The following is a 17,299-nucleotide window of genomic DNA, read 5'->3' on the forward strand; positions in this document are numbered from 1 at the left end:
TAGATATTGTTGCTATCACAGAGACATGGTTCAGTGAATCACATGGATGGGATGCAAACATACCGGGATATAATCTTTTTAGGAAGGACAGAGATGGTCATAAAGGAGGAGGAGTAGCTCTCTATGTAAAGATCAATATCCAAGCGACCGAAATGCAAGGGACCTGGGGAGAGGAAGAAGCGATATGGATTGCTCTGAAAAGAGAAGATGGAACTTCTATCTACGTGGGTGTAGTCTACAGACCTCTGACTCAATCGCAGCAAATTGATAAGGATCTGATTGTGGATATCCAAAAGTTTGGAAGGACAGAGGAGGTTCTGCTGTTGGGAGATTTCAACCTGCCGGATGCGGACTGGAATGTTCCGTCTGCGGAATCGGAAAGAAGTAGGGAGATTGTGGATGCCTTTCAAGAGGCTCTGCTCAGACAAATGGTGACGGAACCCACAAGGAAAAAAGCGATATTGGATCTGGTCCTCACAAATGGAGAGAGTATCTCTAATGTTCGAGTGGGTGCTCACCTGGGTAGTAGCGATCATCAAACGGTTTGGTTTGATATAACGGCTAAAGTGGAGAGCGGCCGCACGATACTTAAAGTCCTAGATTTCAAACGTACGGACTTTAATGCAATGGGAAAGTACCTGAAAAAAGAGCTGTTAGGATGGGAGGACATAAAAGAAGTGGAAAGACAGTGGTCTAAGCTGAAAGGAGCGATAAAAATGGCTACGGACCTTTATGTGAAGAAAATCAATAAAAACAAGAGAAAAAGGAAGCCGATATGGTTCTCCAACCTAGTGGCTGAGAAAATAAAGGCGAAAGAGTTGGCGTTCATGAAATATAAAAAAACCCAAGAAGAGGAGAGCAGAAAGGACTACAGGGTGAAACTGAAAGAAGCCAAGAGAGAGATACGTTTGGCGAAGGCACAGGCGGAAGAACAAATGGCTAAAAATGTAAAAAAGGGAGATAAAAATTTTTTCAGATATATTAGTGAAAGGAGGAAGATAAAAAATGGAATTGCTAGGCTAAAAGATGCTGGGAACAAATATGTGGAGAGTGATGAGGAGAAAGCAAATGTGCTAAACAAATACTTCTGTTCTGTGTTCACAGAAGAAAATCCTGGAGAAGGACCGAGATTGTCTGGCAAAGTTACACGAGAAAATGGAGTAGATTCTGCGCCGTTCACGGAGGAGGGTGTTTATGAGCAACTTGAAAAACTGAAGGTGGACAAAGCGATGGGACCAGACGGGATCCATCCCAGGATACTAAGGGAGCTCAGAGAGGTTCTGGCGAGTCCTATTAAAGACTTGTTCAACAAATCTCTGGAGACGGGAGTAATTCCTGGGGATTGGAGGAGAGCAGATGTGGTCCCTATTCATAAAAGTGGTCACAGGGATGAAGCAGGAAACTACAGGCCGGTGAGCCTCACTTCAGTTGTTGGAAAAATAATGGAAGTGTTGCTGAAAGAAAGGATAGTGTATTTCCTTGAATCTAATGGGTTACAGGATCCGAGGCAACATGGCTTTACAAAAGGTAAATCGTGCCAAACAAACCTGATTGAATTTTTTGATTGGGTGACCAGAGAGCTGGATCGAGGACATATGCTAGATGTAATTTGTTTGGATTTCAGCAAAGCCTTTGATACAGTTCCTCATAGGAGGCTGTTGAACAAACTTGAAGGGCTGAAGTTAGAACCCAAAGTGGTGAACTGGGTCAGAAACTGGCTGTTGGACAGATGCCAGAGGGTGGTGGTTAATGGAAGTCGCTTGAAGGAAGGAAAGGTGACTAGTGGAGTCCCTCAGGGTTCGGTGCTGGGGCCAATCCTGTTCAATATGTATGTAAGTGACATTGCTGAAGGGTTAGAAGGAAAAGTGTGCCTTTTTGCAGATGATACCAAGATTTGTAACAGAGTAGACACCGAAGAGGGAATGGAAAATATGAAAAAGGATCTGCAAAAGTTAGAGGAATGGTCTAATGCCTGGCAACTAAAATTCAATGCAAAGAAATGCAGAGTAATGCATTTGGGGATTAATAATAGGAAGGAACCGTATATACTGGGAGGAGAGAAGCTGATATGCACGGACGGGGAGAGGGACCTTGGGGTGATAGTGTCCGAAGATCTAAAGGCGAAAAAACAGTGTGACAAGGCAGTGGCTGCTGCCAGAAGGATTCTGGGCTGTATAAAGAGAGGCGTAGTCAGTAGAAGGAAGAAGGTGTTGATGCCCCTGTACAGGTCATTGGTGTGGCCCCACTTGGAGTATTGTGTTCAGTTTTGGAGACCGTATCTGGCGAAAGACGTAAGAAGACTTGAGGCGGTCCAGAGGAGGGCGACGAAAATGATAGGAGGCTTGCGCCAGAAGACATATGAGGAGAGTCTGGAAGCCCTGAATATGTATACCCTAGAGGAAAGGAGAGACAGGGGAGATATGATTCAGACGTTCAAATACTTAAAGGGTATTAATGTAGAACAAAATATTTTCCAGAGAAAGGAAAATGGTAAAACCAGAGGACATAATTTGAGGTTGAGGGGTGGTAGATTCAGGGGCAATGTTAGGAAATTCTACTTTACGGAGAGGGTGGTGGATGCCTGGAATGCGCTTCCGAGAGAGGTGGTGGAGAGTAAAACTGTGACTGAGTTCAAAGAACTCTGTGGGATGAACACAGAAGATTTAGAATCAGAAAATAATATTAAAGATTGAACTAGGCCAGTTACTGGGCAAACTTGTACGGTCTGTGTCTGTGTATGGCCATTTGGAGGAGGATGGGCAGGGGAGGGCTTCAATGGCTGGGAGGGTGTAGATGGGCTGGAGTAAGTCTTAACAGAGATTTCGGCAGTTGGAACCCAAGCACAGTACCGGGTAAAGCTTTGGATTCTCGCCCAGAAATAGCTAAGAAGAAAAAAAATTTAAATTGAATCAGGTTGGGCAGACTGGATGGACCATTCGGGTCTTTATCTGCCGTCATCTACTATGTTACTATGTCACTTTCTCTATGCCATTCATGCCCTCTTCTCCAGGGAAGAGTCCCAGTTTCTCCAATCTCTCAGCACATGAAAGATTTTCCATACCTTTTATCAGACGTGTCGCTCTCCTCTGAACCCTCTCGACTATCGCTATATCCTTCTTAAGGTACGGCGACCAATATTGGATGCAGTACTCCAGATGCAGACGCAACATCGCCCGATACAATGGCAGGATAACTTCTTTCGTTCTGGTTATAATACCCTTCTTGATTATACCTAGCATTCAATTCGCTCTCTTAACAGCCGCTGCGCACTGTGCCGTCGGCTTCATTGTCGTGTCTGCTGGAGAGGGTGCAGAGGCGAGCAACAAAGTTAGTAAAAGGTATAGAGAACTTGAGCTACAAAGAACGACATAGAAAACTGGGACTGTTCTTCCTTGAGAAGAGGAGACTGCGAGGGGATCTGATTAAGACTTTCAAAATACTAAAAGGATTCGACAAAATAGAGCAGGAAAAAAAGTTATTTACGATGTCAAATGTGACTAGGACAAGAGGTCATGGACTGAAGCTGAGGGGAGACAAGCCCAGGACAAATGCCAGGAAGTTCTGCTTCACACAGCGAGTGGTGGACACCTGGAACGCTTTCCCGGTGGAGGTTGCTGCAGGATTTAAGGGCAAGTTAGATGCACATCTCCTCGCAAGATGCATAGAAGGATATGGGTGACTAAGGATTCGCCAGGTTACACCTGGCTGGGCCTCCGCGTGGGCGGATCGCCGGACTTGATGGACCTAAGGTCTGATCCGGAGATGGCAGTTCTTATGTTATGTCCATCATTACCCCTAAGTCCCTTTCTTGGGTACTCTCATTCAATAACATCCCTCCCATCGTATAGCTGTGCCTCAGGTTTTTGCTTCCCATATGTAGTACTTTACATTTCTCAAGGTTGAACTTCATCTGCCATCTCATTGCCCATTATGTTCAAGTCCCTTTGTAATTCTTCACAGTCCTTTGTCCGAGCTCCACTAAATAGTTTGGTGTCGTCCGCAAATTGCACTTCGTCCCTGCTTCTAGATCATTTATAAATATATTAAATAGCAGCGGTCCGAGCACCGAGCCCTGCGGAACACCACTCGTGACCCTCCTCCAGTCCGAGTAGAAAGTAACAGATATTTGTTTTCTTCAGTATATATGCAAAAGACTTCTGTGCACTAAAGTTTTGCCTCAGAAGTGCAGAAAAATAGGATGTTCAGTGATATTTATGTTTCCTCTCTAAGCCAAAAGGAAGCTAGCTGCAATTTTCCATTCGCTACTCTTGTCACAAATTCTTGCTATACATTGGTGCTAAGCCCACATTTACTATTGGTTCAGGGGGTAACCTTATAGTCCTATAGGGAGCAACTCTCATTTTTTCTAAGCCTTGCATTTTCATTATTACATGTCCAGGAGGGCAAGGTACATATTAGAGAGTTGCGCGGGGACAGAAATCCCGCCCATCCCCACCAGTATCCTGCCCATCCCCGCCCATCCCTGCAAGAATCTCCTCTATCCCCGCCCATCCCCATAAGGAATCCCCTCTGTCTCCGCCTGACCCCATGAGGAATCTCCTCTGTCCCCGCCCATCTCCCTCATAATAAGCAGCAATTACTTCTGACAGTTTTTAAAGTCTTAGTTTATTTAAACCAACAATAAAATACAATATAAACAAATAACAGTGAACAGAAATAAGAGATGCATACATCACTGGAAAGAATTAGAATAGACATTAGGTCATGTGACTGTAGGGTCGCCCATTTTTTAAGAACATAAGAATAGCTTTACTGGGTCAGACCAATGGTCCATCAAGCCCAGTAGCCCGTTTTCACGGTGGCCAATCCAGGTCACTAGTACCTGTCCAAAACCCAAGGTGTAGCAATATTCCATCCTATCGATCCAGGGCAAGCAGTGGCTTCCCCCATGTCTTTCTCAATAACAGACTATGGACTTTTCCTCCAGGAACTTGTCCAACCTTTCTTAAAACCAGCTACGCTATCTGCTCTTACCACATCCTCCGGCAATGCATTCCAGAGCTTAACTATTCTCTGAGTGATAAAAAATTTCCTACAAATTGGTAAGGAATAAGAGGGAAGCACCCTTGAAATGATAATACACTATGACAGACATGTTGCCCATTTCAGACAGTGGGAGTAAATGGTTGGTGGCAGCTTTACTCTTGTTAAAAGAGTTGGATTTTTTGGCAATATAAAGCTCATATCTGTAGAGCAAACAAATCTGGTTCCACCATCTGACACAGGTAATTTGTGAGAAGTCCCCCTCAAGATCCACAAGTGGTTTTTAATGCAGCAATGAGTAAAGAATCAAACAATACAGCATCAAAATCATTTAAAGCAGAATTGAGAGAGGCACTTTTCAAAACAATGGTTGCATAAGAAAAATGTGCCAAAACTGAACTGGAAACCCCAAAACAAACTCAGCAAGTACTTCATTTTGTACTAAACTGGTGGCCATGAGAGGGGGTTGGATCTCCTACTTTGAACTTAGCCCCCCTAAAAATGAATATATCCCTTGCTGTAGCTGGTGGGACATTTTGTTCTTCTATCATCTTGATCCCAGTTTCTGCTTTTATCTATCTTCTACTAATTCTCTTTCCAGGCCTCGGGAACCCTGGTTCCATCCCCGCAGGAGTCCTGTGAGCCTGGGGGGATCCCTGTGGGAGTCCGGTAGACCTGGGGGGATCCCCGTGGGAGTCCCGCAATCCCCATTCCCGTGCAGACCTCTAGTACATATATGGTCATGTTTCAGCACTAACAGGATGAAAGTACAAACAGACTAAAGCACATAGTGCAGGCAGACTAAGATGTGAGATATGTCATATGCTATGATTAAACACTTAAACACAAACCAGCATCCTTAGTAAAGGGAAAGCTTAGTTCAAATTTAGAGAAAACCAGTCCCAAACTCCTTCAAAGTCACTTAGATATCACCAAATAATATTAGTGAACCTCAGATATCCAGGCACTGGTTGCAACCTTATGCCTTTACTGGGTAATGTATTTTATCATTGGTTCACAATAACTCAGCATGTGAAACTGCCCACATAATAATTGACAATAAAAGGGTTTTTTATTTTTTCATAAAACACTTGATCTCAGTGGAGACTCTACTTTTTCACTTCATTGTAATTTAATTTGTGTCAACAGAACTTCATTGCAGTTTCTGCTCACATTTCATAAGCACATAAGCAATGCCTCTGCCGGGTCAGACCTGAGGTCCATCGTGCCCAGCAGTCCGCTCACGCGGCGGCCCAACAGGTCCAGAACCTGCGTAATAATCCTCTATCTATACCCCTCTATCCCCTTTTCCAACAGGAAATTGTCCAATCCTTTCTTAAACCCCAGTACCGTACTCTGCCCTATTACATCCTCTGGAAGCGCATTCCAGGTGTCCACCACCCGCTGAGTAAAGAAAAACTTCCTAGCATTTGTTTTGAATCTATCCCCTTCTAATTTTTCCGAATGCCCTCTTGTTCTTTTATGTTTTGAAAGTTTGAAGAATCTGTCTCTCTCCACTTTCTCTATGCCCTTCATGATCTTGTAGGTCTCTATCATGTCTCCTCTGAGTCTCCGCTTTTCCAGGGAGAAGAGCTCCAGCTTCTCCAATCTTTCAGTGTATGAAAGGTTTTCCATGCCCTTAATCATTCGTGTCGCTCTCCTCTGGACCCCCTCAAGTATTGCCATATCCTTCTTAAGATGCGGTGACCAATATTGAACACAGTACTCCAGGTGCGGGCGCACCATTGCCCGATACAACGGCAGGATGACTTCTTTCGTTCTGGTCGTAATACCATTTTTTATAATACCCAACATTCTGTTTGCCTTCTTCGCGGCTGTTGCGCATTGCGCCGTTGACTTCATTGTTGTATCCACCAGTACACCCAAATCTCTTTCAAGGTTACTTCCCTCTAATACTAATCCCCCCATTTGGTAGCTGAACATCGGGTTCTTTCTCCCTATATGCATGACCTTGCATTTCCCCACATTGAATTTCATCTGCCATTTATTTGCCCACTCCTCCAGTTTGCTTAGGTCTCTTTGTAGGGCCTCACACTCTTCCGTAGTTCTGACCCTTCTACAGAGTTTAGTGTCATCCGCAAATTTTATAACTTCACATTTCGTCCCCGTTTCCAGGTCATTAATAAATACATTGAACAGCAGCGGTCCAAGTACAGACCCCTGCGGAACTGCACTCGTGACTTTTCTCCAGCCCGAGTAGTGACCCTTCACTCCAACCCTCTGTCTCCTGCCTGCCAACCAGTGTTTGACCCATCTGTGTACGTCCCCTTCCACCCCGTGGTTCCACAGCTTCCTAAGTAACCGCTCATGGGGTACCTTGTCAAAGGCCTTTTGGAAGTCAAGGTAGATGATGTCTACAGGTTCCCCTTTGTCCAAATGGCTGTTTACCCCCTCGAAGAAGTGCAGTAAGTTTGTTTGGCACGATCTTCCCTTGCAGAAGCCATGTTGGCTCGCTTTCATCAGCCCATTTTTTTCGATGTGCTCACAGATGCTGTCCTTTATCAGTGCTTCTACCATCTTGCCTGGAACCGATGTCAAACTTACCGGCCTATAGTTTCCCGGGTCTCCTCTTGACCCCTTTTTAAAGATAGGTGTAACATTTGCTATCTTCCAGTCCTCCGGTATCTCTCCAGTTTTCAAGGATAGGTTGCAAACTCGTTGGAGTATTTCCGCTATCTCATTTCTTAGTTCTTTTAGTACCCTAGGGTGGATTCCGTCTGGGCCTGGTGATTTGTCGCTTTTCAATCTATCTATCTGTTGGAGGACATCCTCATGGCTCACCTCTATTGCCGACAGTTTTTCTTCTTGATCACCATGGAAGATCACGTCGGGTTCCGGTACATTGGATGTGTCCTCGCTTGTGAAGACTGACGAGAAGAATTTGTTTAACCTGTCAGCTACCTCTTTTTGCTCCTTTATCACTCCCTTTTTATCTCCATCATCCAACGGTCCTACTTCCTCCCTCGCCGGTTTCTTCCCCTTAACATATCTGAAGAATGATTTGAAGTTTTTTGCCTCCCTGGCCAGTCTCTCTTCGTATTCTCTTTTCGCTCTCCTAACCACTTGGTGACATTCTCTTTGGCCTTTCCTGTGTTCATCCCAGTTTTCCCCAGTCTGGTCCTTTTTCCATTTCCGGAATGATTTTTTTTTGTCTCCTATTGCTTTCTTCACCTCATCGTTTATCCATGCGGGGTCTTTTGTTCAGTTTTTTTTGCACCCTTTTCTAAATATGGGGATGTACATATGTTGTGCTTCTTGCACTGTGCCCTTGAATAGAGACCAGGCTTGCTCTACAGTTTCTGTTTTCCTTGAGCTGTTTCTAAGTTTTTTTCTTACCATTGCTCTCATAGCATCATAGTTCCCTTTCTTGAAGTTGAGCGTTGTCACTGTGGTTCTTTTCCCTTTTGTTGTACTTACTCCTAATTTGTACTGGATCATGTTGTGATCACTGTTTCCTATTGGCCCTACTACTTCCACTTCTTTTGCAGGTCCCCCTAATCCGTTGAGGATTAGGTCAAGAGTGGCATCTCCTCTTGTTGGTTCCTTGACAAGCTGCTCCATAAAGCAGTCGCTCACAGCCTCTAAGAATTCTGTTTCCCTCGCACAGTTTGAGTTTCCAATACTCCAGTTTATCCTTTAAGTAAACCTTCAAAGATAAACAAAATCATACTTCAGTAAAAAAAATATAAGATCTAGCAATACTGGTATCTTTATTCTTTATATTTTCAAAACATAAAACAAATTAAATATATTTACCAGACATTAAATCGCCACCTTTTGTTCAGCTTATTTCGATGTCCTAAATCAAAACCAGATCTTAAAAATGGTGGCTGCTATATAAATAAACCCTGTTGCTAACCAGCCAATCTATGTGATGTTTTTGACCAATCACAATCTATAAATGCAAAGACTTTTAAACCTCTCTCAGCACATTATCAGCATTTTAAAAGATTTTTTACAAAAACACCTTCTATTCAATGTGACTATTCAGTTCAATCGGTTGTAAAGATTTCAGTCTATAAATCCATCATTTTTCTCTCTGCAATAAATTCTGTCACAATGTTATCTTCCACTGTATCAATAATGAAGCATCTCAAACTATTGAAACTATGCCAATGTTCTTGACAATGTCCTACAAGGAATGCTTCCATACGTCCTCTGTTTAAACTTGACCTATGTTCATTCAACCTCACTTTCAAACACCTACTTGTTTTACCAACATACCGTGTATCCCTGAAAATAAGACACTGTCTTATATTAATTTTGGGCCCAAAAAAGGCACTAGGTCTTATTTTCAGGGAGGTTTTATTTTTTTCATGTACAATGATTATCTTTCCCTTCTTCTCCTCTACCCCAATTCTTCCTATTTCCGTTCTCTCCCCCACATGTGCAGCATGTTTCCTCCCCTCTCACCCATCCCCTTGTGCAGTATCTTTCTATCCCTCCCCTTTCCCTCCCATCCCCCTGTGCAGCAGAACCCTTGCAGCCTATATCCCTATCTCCCCTCATGCAGCAGAACCCTTGCAACTTATACCCCTCCCTTCAAGTTTCAAGTTTATTTATTATTTGATTAATCGCCTATTCCAAATTCTAAGCGATGTACAAATCAGCAAAATACATATTTAAAATATACATGAAGTAGACATACAAAATTAATAAAGGGATAAGTTTTCAAAAAATAATTTAAAAAAAACTAATTAATGCAATACATGACACAGTAGGGAAGGCAGGAAAGAAATACAATCTTAGAAAGGAAAGAGTCAACAATTAAAGGTTAAGCACAAGAGGAATGGAAAGACTATTAAATAGGTAAGTTAAAAAACAAACAAACAAAAGAGCAGTTAACATTTCAATTAAATATTGAATGAATCTTTAAAAAGAAAACTCTTAAGTTTGCTCTTAAACTTTTCCAAGTTCTTCTCCTCTCTTAAGTATAGCGGGAGTGTGTTCCAAGTCTGAGGCGTCGTAATAGTAAAGATAAATTGCCTTCGAGTATTAATAATTTTAAGAGAGGGGATGACCAATAAATGTTGGTCGTTTGATCTCAGTAATTTAGAAGAATTATAAGGTATCAATGCTTTATAAATAAAAGCTGGAGTTTTAAATAATAGAGATTTAAATGTAAATAAACATAATTTATATAGAATACGATGAGACACCGGAAGCCAATGAGCATTTTGAAGTAAGGGAGTTACATGGTCAAATTTCTTTGCTCCCATAATTAATTTAATAGAGGCATTCTGGATTATCTGTAACCACCTAATTTCTTTTGAGTCCGCCCATCCCCCCGTGCAGCATTTTTAAAATCCCTCCCATCACCCCCCGGCCGCCACTGCGCACCCCCCCCCTCTCCTAGCTGACCCTTTCATATCTCCTACCCATCCGAACCTCGACCTTGAGACCGACATACAGTACCTTATAACAAACCGCATCGTCGGCAGCACTGGCCCCATCACGGCTTTCTCACACCCGGGCGTTTCTCTACCGTGTTGCTGATGAAGCTCAAGAAATGAACCAATAGAGTCTCCATTGGGATTAAGTTAAGTGTTTTTTTGAAAAAAACTCTTTTTATAGTCAATTATTGTTATATGGGCAGTTTTACATGATGAGTTATTGTGAACCAGTGATAAGATACATTACCCCAGTAATTATTTTCCTCAGTCCATTTATGATTTTTGAAGTTGTTTCAGCCATTTGTGACCCACATAGGTGCCATGAGATCAGAAGAGGTGGATGTAGGCAAGAATGCTTGGGAGAGGGGGATGGAAGAAAGATGCCAGCAAAGGAGAAAGGTTGAGGGTGTTGAATTTTTATTTCACAAAAGCTCTTTTAAGAAGTTTCCCAGAAGCATCAGTCTGTATTTATGGCCCATTACCACTGAAGAAGCAAGAAAATGCAAGCTGAAAGTTGGCACTATCTTTCCAGGAATATACAGTTTGTGAGATTAAATGTAAGCTTTGTTATTCAATTTGCATATTAGTTGCTTAGCATGCATTTGAATGCTTTACATTATTATTATTATTATTTAACTTTCAATTATGTAAAATAATGTATTGTCATACCTGTGGTGCCTCTGGGTGGGATTAGCCACTTCACGGAATTCCAGGAGGTGAATCAACAGTAATTGTGAGATAAGTTAGTAACCACTGCAGTCTCTTGTCCCAAAAGTAGGTTTAATTTCCTCACAAAGAAAGTCTAAGGCGGTCTCTGGCCTAGGCAGTTGTCTAGGGTGCCTCTGGACCTGACTCGTCCATTTGTAGCTGAAACACTAAAAAGCATAACATTGTTCCCAAAGTTTTTCAGGGCCATTCAAAATGCTGGCCCCTAATCCAGTCAGGGTTTTTCTTCAGGGCTGTACCTAGTCCTCAGCCCCTAATCCATTCAGCACAATTTTTTCCCTGGCTGGTCCAGGCAAAGCAGAAGTTCCTCACACAAAACTCAGTGCATATAGGTTCTTCAAGCAAAACTCAATTCAAATTCAAAAGCAAACTTCCAGCCTCTTGGCTACATGGGACTGACTCTGGCTTCTCCCTGTGTCTGCCAATTCTATTTCCCCCCCTAGACCCCTTCCAACCCCTTTGATCCTTCCCTCTTTACTCTCTCACAGAACATAGGAACTCGCCCCACCTAAGGTGCCGACAACAAAGCAGAGTCTATCAAAAGGACCCCCCCTCCACACACACACACACAAAATCATTTTGTACCTGACAGAATTTAAGTCAGCATTCAGTCAGTGTCCTTTTTGCAAAAGAGCATACCTTTAAGCCAGTTTTATTTCTTTAGAGCCAACTATGAGCAGGTCCCTCTCCTGAGGGAACTTACTAACGTTCTCCTTCTTAGGCAGTGTTGAGGACTCCTAGTTCATCGTCCCAGTCTCTCCTTGGAAAATCTTCTCAACCAGCCCTCTAGTTCACTGTCAGGTGGATCTTGAAACTGCCTGAAAGCTTTGAGGGCGGCCTCATATGATCCCAACTTCCCAAGGATACTGAAGAGACTTCTTCTCCATTCAAGGGCTTTCTGTTCCAGGCCTTCTCTTGGGGTTACCTTGTGCTGGAACTACTAGCTGAGGCAATCACTTCAATCTGGAAAGCCAGATAGCTCAGTTGGCCTGCTTACAGAGGGAAGAGGGGGATGGAATCTCAGTTTCCCCCTAACTGAAAGGTTTTCTTAAAGGGGCAGGGGGAAGTTTCTGGTGCTGCCTCTGGGTATCTCTGTTACAGTGTGCATGGCAAATAGCAAATGATTTTTCCATTTAATATGTATTATTTGGATAAAATCATATGTTATTCCCTTAATGCTCTTTAGAATTAACACCCTTTGTCTATCAGGCACAAGAAAACAGTTAAGTATGTTTTTACTCAGTTGACCTTCTTACCTATTGCCCTGGTCTCGTATTCATTGGCAATCTCCTCTGACTCTCCAGCTGCATTAATATCATTCTTTACTTTGGCTAGGCTCTTCAGGAGCTTGCTGGCACCCAGGGCTGCCAGTGTGCATCCTCTAGTCTGAAATGGGACATAAAAAGCTCTCAGTGCATAGAACATGAATTTATTTATTTACTTAAAACAATATGGGGCTCATAATTAAAAAAAAAAAAAGTCTACAAAGTGGCCTAAATGGGTACTTGGATGATCAAAAAGCCTAATCGTCCAAGTACCCATAACCAAAGTTGGTTTTAGAGGTATCTAAAACCAGCTTAGACCTTTCCCCTGCCTCTAAATGCATAGAGTGAAAAGAGGCACTTTTAGAGGAGGGGAAAGGGTGGGAGGTGGGCCGGCTTACAGTCATACAACAGGTATAACCAAAAATTTTGACAGGTTGCCTAGTTGGCACTTATACGTTTTGACTTAGACCAAGTCAAAACAGGTATAAGTACCAAAAAAGGGGCTGCTGAGCTGATCACTGCTGCTGCGATCAGCTCAGAGGCCCCAGTAACCTGCCTATCCCCTACCGCAACGCTTGTGGCAGGAGAGATGGCTCATCTCCCCTGCCGCAAAACGATCCTGAAGTGCCACCAACCGCGGCACTTCAGATCGCTATCACGGCAGGAGAGATAGCCAATCTCTCCTACCGCGATCCACACCCCTCCCCCCAATTGGATTGGGCATGAGGGAGCCCAACCCCTCCTGCCCCGAAGCAGCCCCACACCTGCCCGATCCAATATGGGAAGGAGGAAGCCCAACCCCTCTTGCCCTGTGACCCCCCCCCCTGTGACAAGATCCGGGCAGGAGTGAGCCCAACCCCTCCTGCAGAATGGCAGGCCCTAGGGCCTAATAGGCCCAGGCAGCTCAAGCCCCATCCACAGGTAGGGCCTTAGGCACCTGGACCAACTGGAATTGGCCCAGTTGCCTTAGGCCCCTCCGGTGGGCCTTAGGCACATGGGCTGGGTTCCAAAAGAAAAACGCATAAAAGAAGTCATTAGGATGTAACATTTTTAGTAGAAAGGCCACACAGACATCCCAGGTACACATCTCACCGTAACCCCTTTATATTGTGTGGTGAGCCCCTCCAAAACCTACTGGACCCAACTATACACCACAGCAATAGCCCTCATATGTTTGCATGTGGGGTTTTGGTTTGCATAGGAAGATCGCTCCTGCCCTGCGTCACCGCTAGACCACCAGGTAAGGTCTGGGGAGGTTTGGGGCAGCCTACAAAAAGATGAAAAAAAAAATTGCGAATAACCGAATTCACGAGTAGGGAAACCGCGAATCTGGAGGGAGAGCTGTATATCCTTGTCTTTCCTGAGAGCCCCTTTTATCCCTCAGTTGTCTAACAGTTCAACCAATTCTCTTCCTGTCTTCTTGTTTTTAATATACCTAAAAATATTTTTACTGTGTGTTTTTGTTTCCAGCGTAATTTTCTTTTCAAGATCTCTCTTCGACTTCCTTATTAGCACATTGAATTTGACTTGACATTCCTTGCGTTGTTTACAATTATTTTCAGTCGGCTCCTTCTTCCACTTTCTGAAGGCTTCTCTTTTAGCTCTAATTGCTTCCTTCACATCACTCGTTAACCATGTTGGCTGCCATTTGGTCCTCATTCTTTTTTTTAATACATGAAATACATCTAGACTGGACATCCAGGATGGAATTTTTAAATAACATCCATGGCTGATGTATATTTTTGATCTTTGCAGCTGCACCTTTAAGTTTCTTTTTTATGATTCTGCTCATGTTATCATAGTTAAGTGCTGTTGTACTGGATTTCCTGTGTAAACTTATTCCAGGAATTATATTAAATCTGATCATGTTATGATCACTGTTATCAAGCAGCCCCAGCACCATTACCTCCTTCACCAATTCATGTAGTCCACTAAGGCCTCCTTTTACAAAACTGCAATAACAGTTTCTAGCGCGGGGAGCCGCACTGAATGGCCTGCACTGCTCCCGATGCTCATTGAGTTCCTATGAGCGTCTGGAGCAGTGCGGGCCATTCAGTGCGGCTCCCTGCGCTAGAAACTGCTATGGTAGTTTCATAAAAGAGGGGGTAAGAACTATATCTAGAATTACTTCACCTCTTGTCAGTTCTTTCATAAAGCAGTCCTTGATTTCATCAAGGAATTTTATCTCCCTAGCATGCCCTGATATTACATTTACCCAGTAAGTATCAGGGTAGTTGAAATCACCCATTATTACTGTGTTACCCAGTTTGTTAGCTTCCCTAATTTCTGATAACAATTCATCCTGGTCAAGCAGATGGTACACTCCTATCACTATCCTTTCCCCCCTTACACACAGAATTTCTACCTATAGGGATTCTAAGGTTTCTACTTCTATAGAATTTTTAGTCTGTTCAATTCAAGGCCCTCCTTAACATATAACGCTAAGCCTCCACCGATTCAATCAACCCTATCACTTTGATATAACTTGGACCCGGCATGACTGTGTCCCATTGGTTATCTTCCTTCCACCAAGTTTCAGAGATGCCTATTATATCTAACTTTACATATAGTGCAATATATTCTAACTCTCCCAGGTTGTTTCTTAGGCTTCTGACATTTGCATACAGACATTTCAAATAATGTTTGTCACATCTCTTTACAATTTGCTCAGCAGTTGGCATGGATAATTTGCAATCTTTAAAATCAGCCTGCTCTAAATTTAAGGAAACCTGATCTACTGCAGCCTGTATTACAATCTCACTATCAGATGCTCTGTTTTCCCTTTTATGATGATATCTTTTAAAGATATCTTGTCCCGAACCTTGCTCTTTTGATTGACTGTCGGCCTTCCCCCAGTTTCTAGTTTAAAAGCAGTTCTATATCCTTTTTAAATGTTGATGCCAGCAGCCTAATTCCACCATGGTTAAGGTAGAGCCCATCTTTTCAGAATAGTCTCCCCCTTCCCTAAAATGTCGCTCAGTTCCTAACAAATCTAAAACCCTTCTCCCTGCAGCATTGCTTCATTCACACATTGAGACTGCTACCCTGGATTTTAACTTCCTACCTAATAGCCTAAACCTCCCTACCATATTTCCCTATGTCATTCATACTCACATAGTATGACAGCAGAATTTTATCTAGGTCACACGTGAGGTCTACCACTTTGTACCTGATAGGCAAGGCACCTAACATCCAGTAGCCACCCAGCTAGCTACATGCCTAATGATTGAATCTCCCACTATAATGGCTGTCCTAACCCTTCCCTTTTGGGCGGAAGCCACTGGAGATGCATCCTCAGTGCAAGAGGATACTGCATCCCTTGATGGGCAGGTCCTAGCTACAGGATTGTCTCCTGCTTCACCAGGGTGATGCTCTCATTTAAGAAGACCTCCCTCTGAGGTACCACAGAGACTGAAGGTGGGACTTTTCTTCAACATCCCTGTAGGTCTCCTCGATATACCTCTCTGTGTCCCTTAGCCTCAAGAGATTGGACCCATTCCCTGAATGCTAGGAGCTCTTTAAGACCTCTCACCAACTGGGAGATAATTAAATATGTGGCACTCAGTACAAAAGAATGGATAGCCCCCATCTTGCTGCTAGACTGCTGCCTGCATCTTAATATTGGTGACTTTCTTAAGATGCTATGGGAGTTGTAATATGTATTCTAAGTTCCCCTAAGGTTATGGTAATGTTTAATTTTTATTATTATTTTGCAATATTATAATGGTAGGTTACCCTCTAGGGATTTCTCAGACAATTTCTTAAGAGCTAATTACTAGCTAGTTATGTTTGTAGCCTTCTAATTGGTTCAAGGAACTATAAATCAGAGATCAAGCCAGGGATAGGTCGGATCAGGGGAAGGTGGGAGGGTATGAGTTAGAAGTCATGGCCAAAACTGACATCATTGGGATCTCTGAAACATGGTAGAATGAAGAAAACAAATGGGACGTAGCACTGCCGGGGTACAAACTATCGCGAGGACAGGTCAGGTCAGGTCGGAGGAGGAATAGCCCTATACATAAAAGAAAGCATACACTCGACCAGAGTGGACACAGTAGCGACGACCAACAAATTAGAATCGCTATGGGCTAAAATACCTGGAAGGAAAGGGCTCGAGATAAAGATGGGCCTGTACTATCATCCACCTGGGCAAACCAAAGCTACCGATGAGGAAATGGAAGCCGAGATGAAACGAGAATGCAAAAGCGGAAACACGATTATTATGGGAGACTTCAACTATCCCGGGATAGGCTAGAGTCTTGGAAGCACAAAATGTGCTAGGGAGTCCGGATTCCTGGAGGCTATACAGGACTGCTTTATGGATCAACTTGTAAGAGAACCGACGAGGGGAAATGCCACCCTGGATCTAATCCTAAATGGGTTAAGAGGACCTGCAAAGGAAGTGAAAGTAGTGGGACCGTTAGGAAACAGTGATCACAAAACGATCAGGTTCAAAGTTGAAGTAGGAATACTGAAGGAAAAGAGAACCACCGCGACAATTTTTAACTTCAAGAAAGGAAACTACGAAGCGATGAGGGTAATGGTAAGGAAGAAACTTAGGAGCAGCTCGAAGAAATGGCAGACTGTAGAGCAAGCCTGGTCTTTATTTAATGTCACAGTGAGTGAGGCACAAAATCTGTATATCCCCAGATTCAGAAAGGGGTGCAAAAAGAACTGAACAAGGCACTTGGCATGGATAACTGAAGAAGTGAAGAAAGTGATAGGTGAAAAGAATTCTTTAAAAAAATGGAAAAAGGGCAAAACCGAGGAGAACTGGAAAGAACACAGGAAGTATCAAAAAGAATGTCATCTAGTGGTTAGAAAAGCAAAAAGAGAATATGAAGAGAGGCTAGCCAGAGAAGCACGAAATTTCAAACCATTCTTCAGATA

General features: G+C 43.1%; 1 protein-coding gene across 1 annotated transcript in view; it reads right to left on the bottom strand.

Annotated features, from left to right (window-relative positions):
- TRPM8 (transient receptor potential cation channel subfamily M member 8) overlaps positions 1-17,299 on the bottom strand; it is a 2,182,726-nt gene that overhangs the window by 840,115 nt on the left and 1,325,312 nt on the right. The window contains 1 exon segment of the mRNA XM_033944097.1: positions 12,401-12,525. Within this exon segment, the coding sequence (XP_033799988.1) occupies positions 12,401-12,525 (125 nt within the window).

This window comes from Geotrypetes seraphini, chromosome 5, assembly GCF_902459505.1.
Source record: "Geotrypetes seraphini chromosome 5, aGeoSer1.1, whole genome shotgun sequence".
NCBI classification, from domain to species: Eukaryota; Metazoa; Chordata; class Amphibia; order Gymnophiona; family Dermophiidae; genus Geotrypetes; species Geotrypetes seraphini.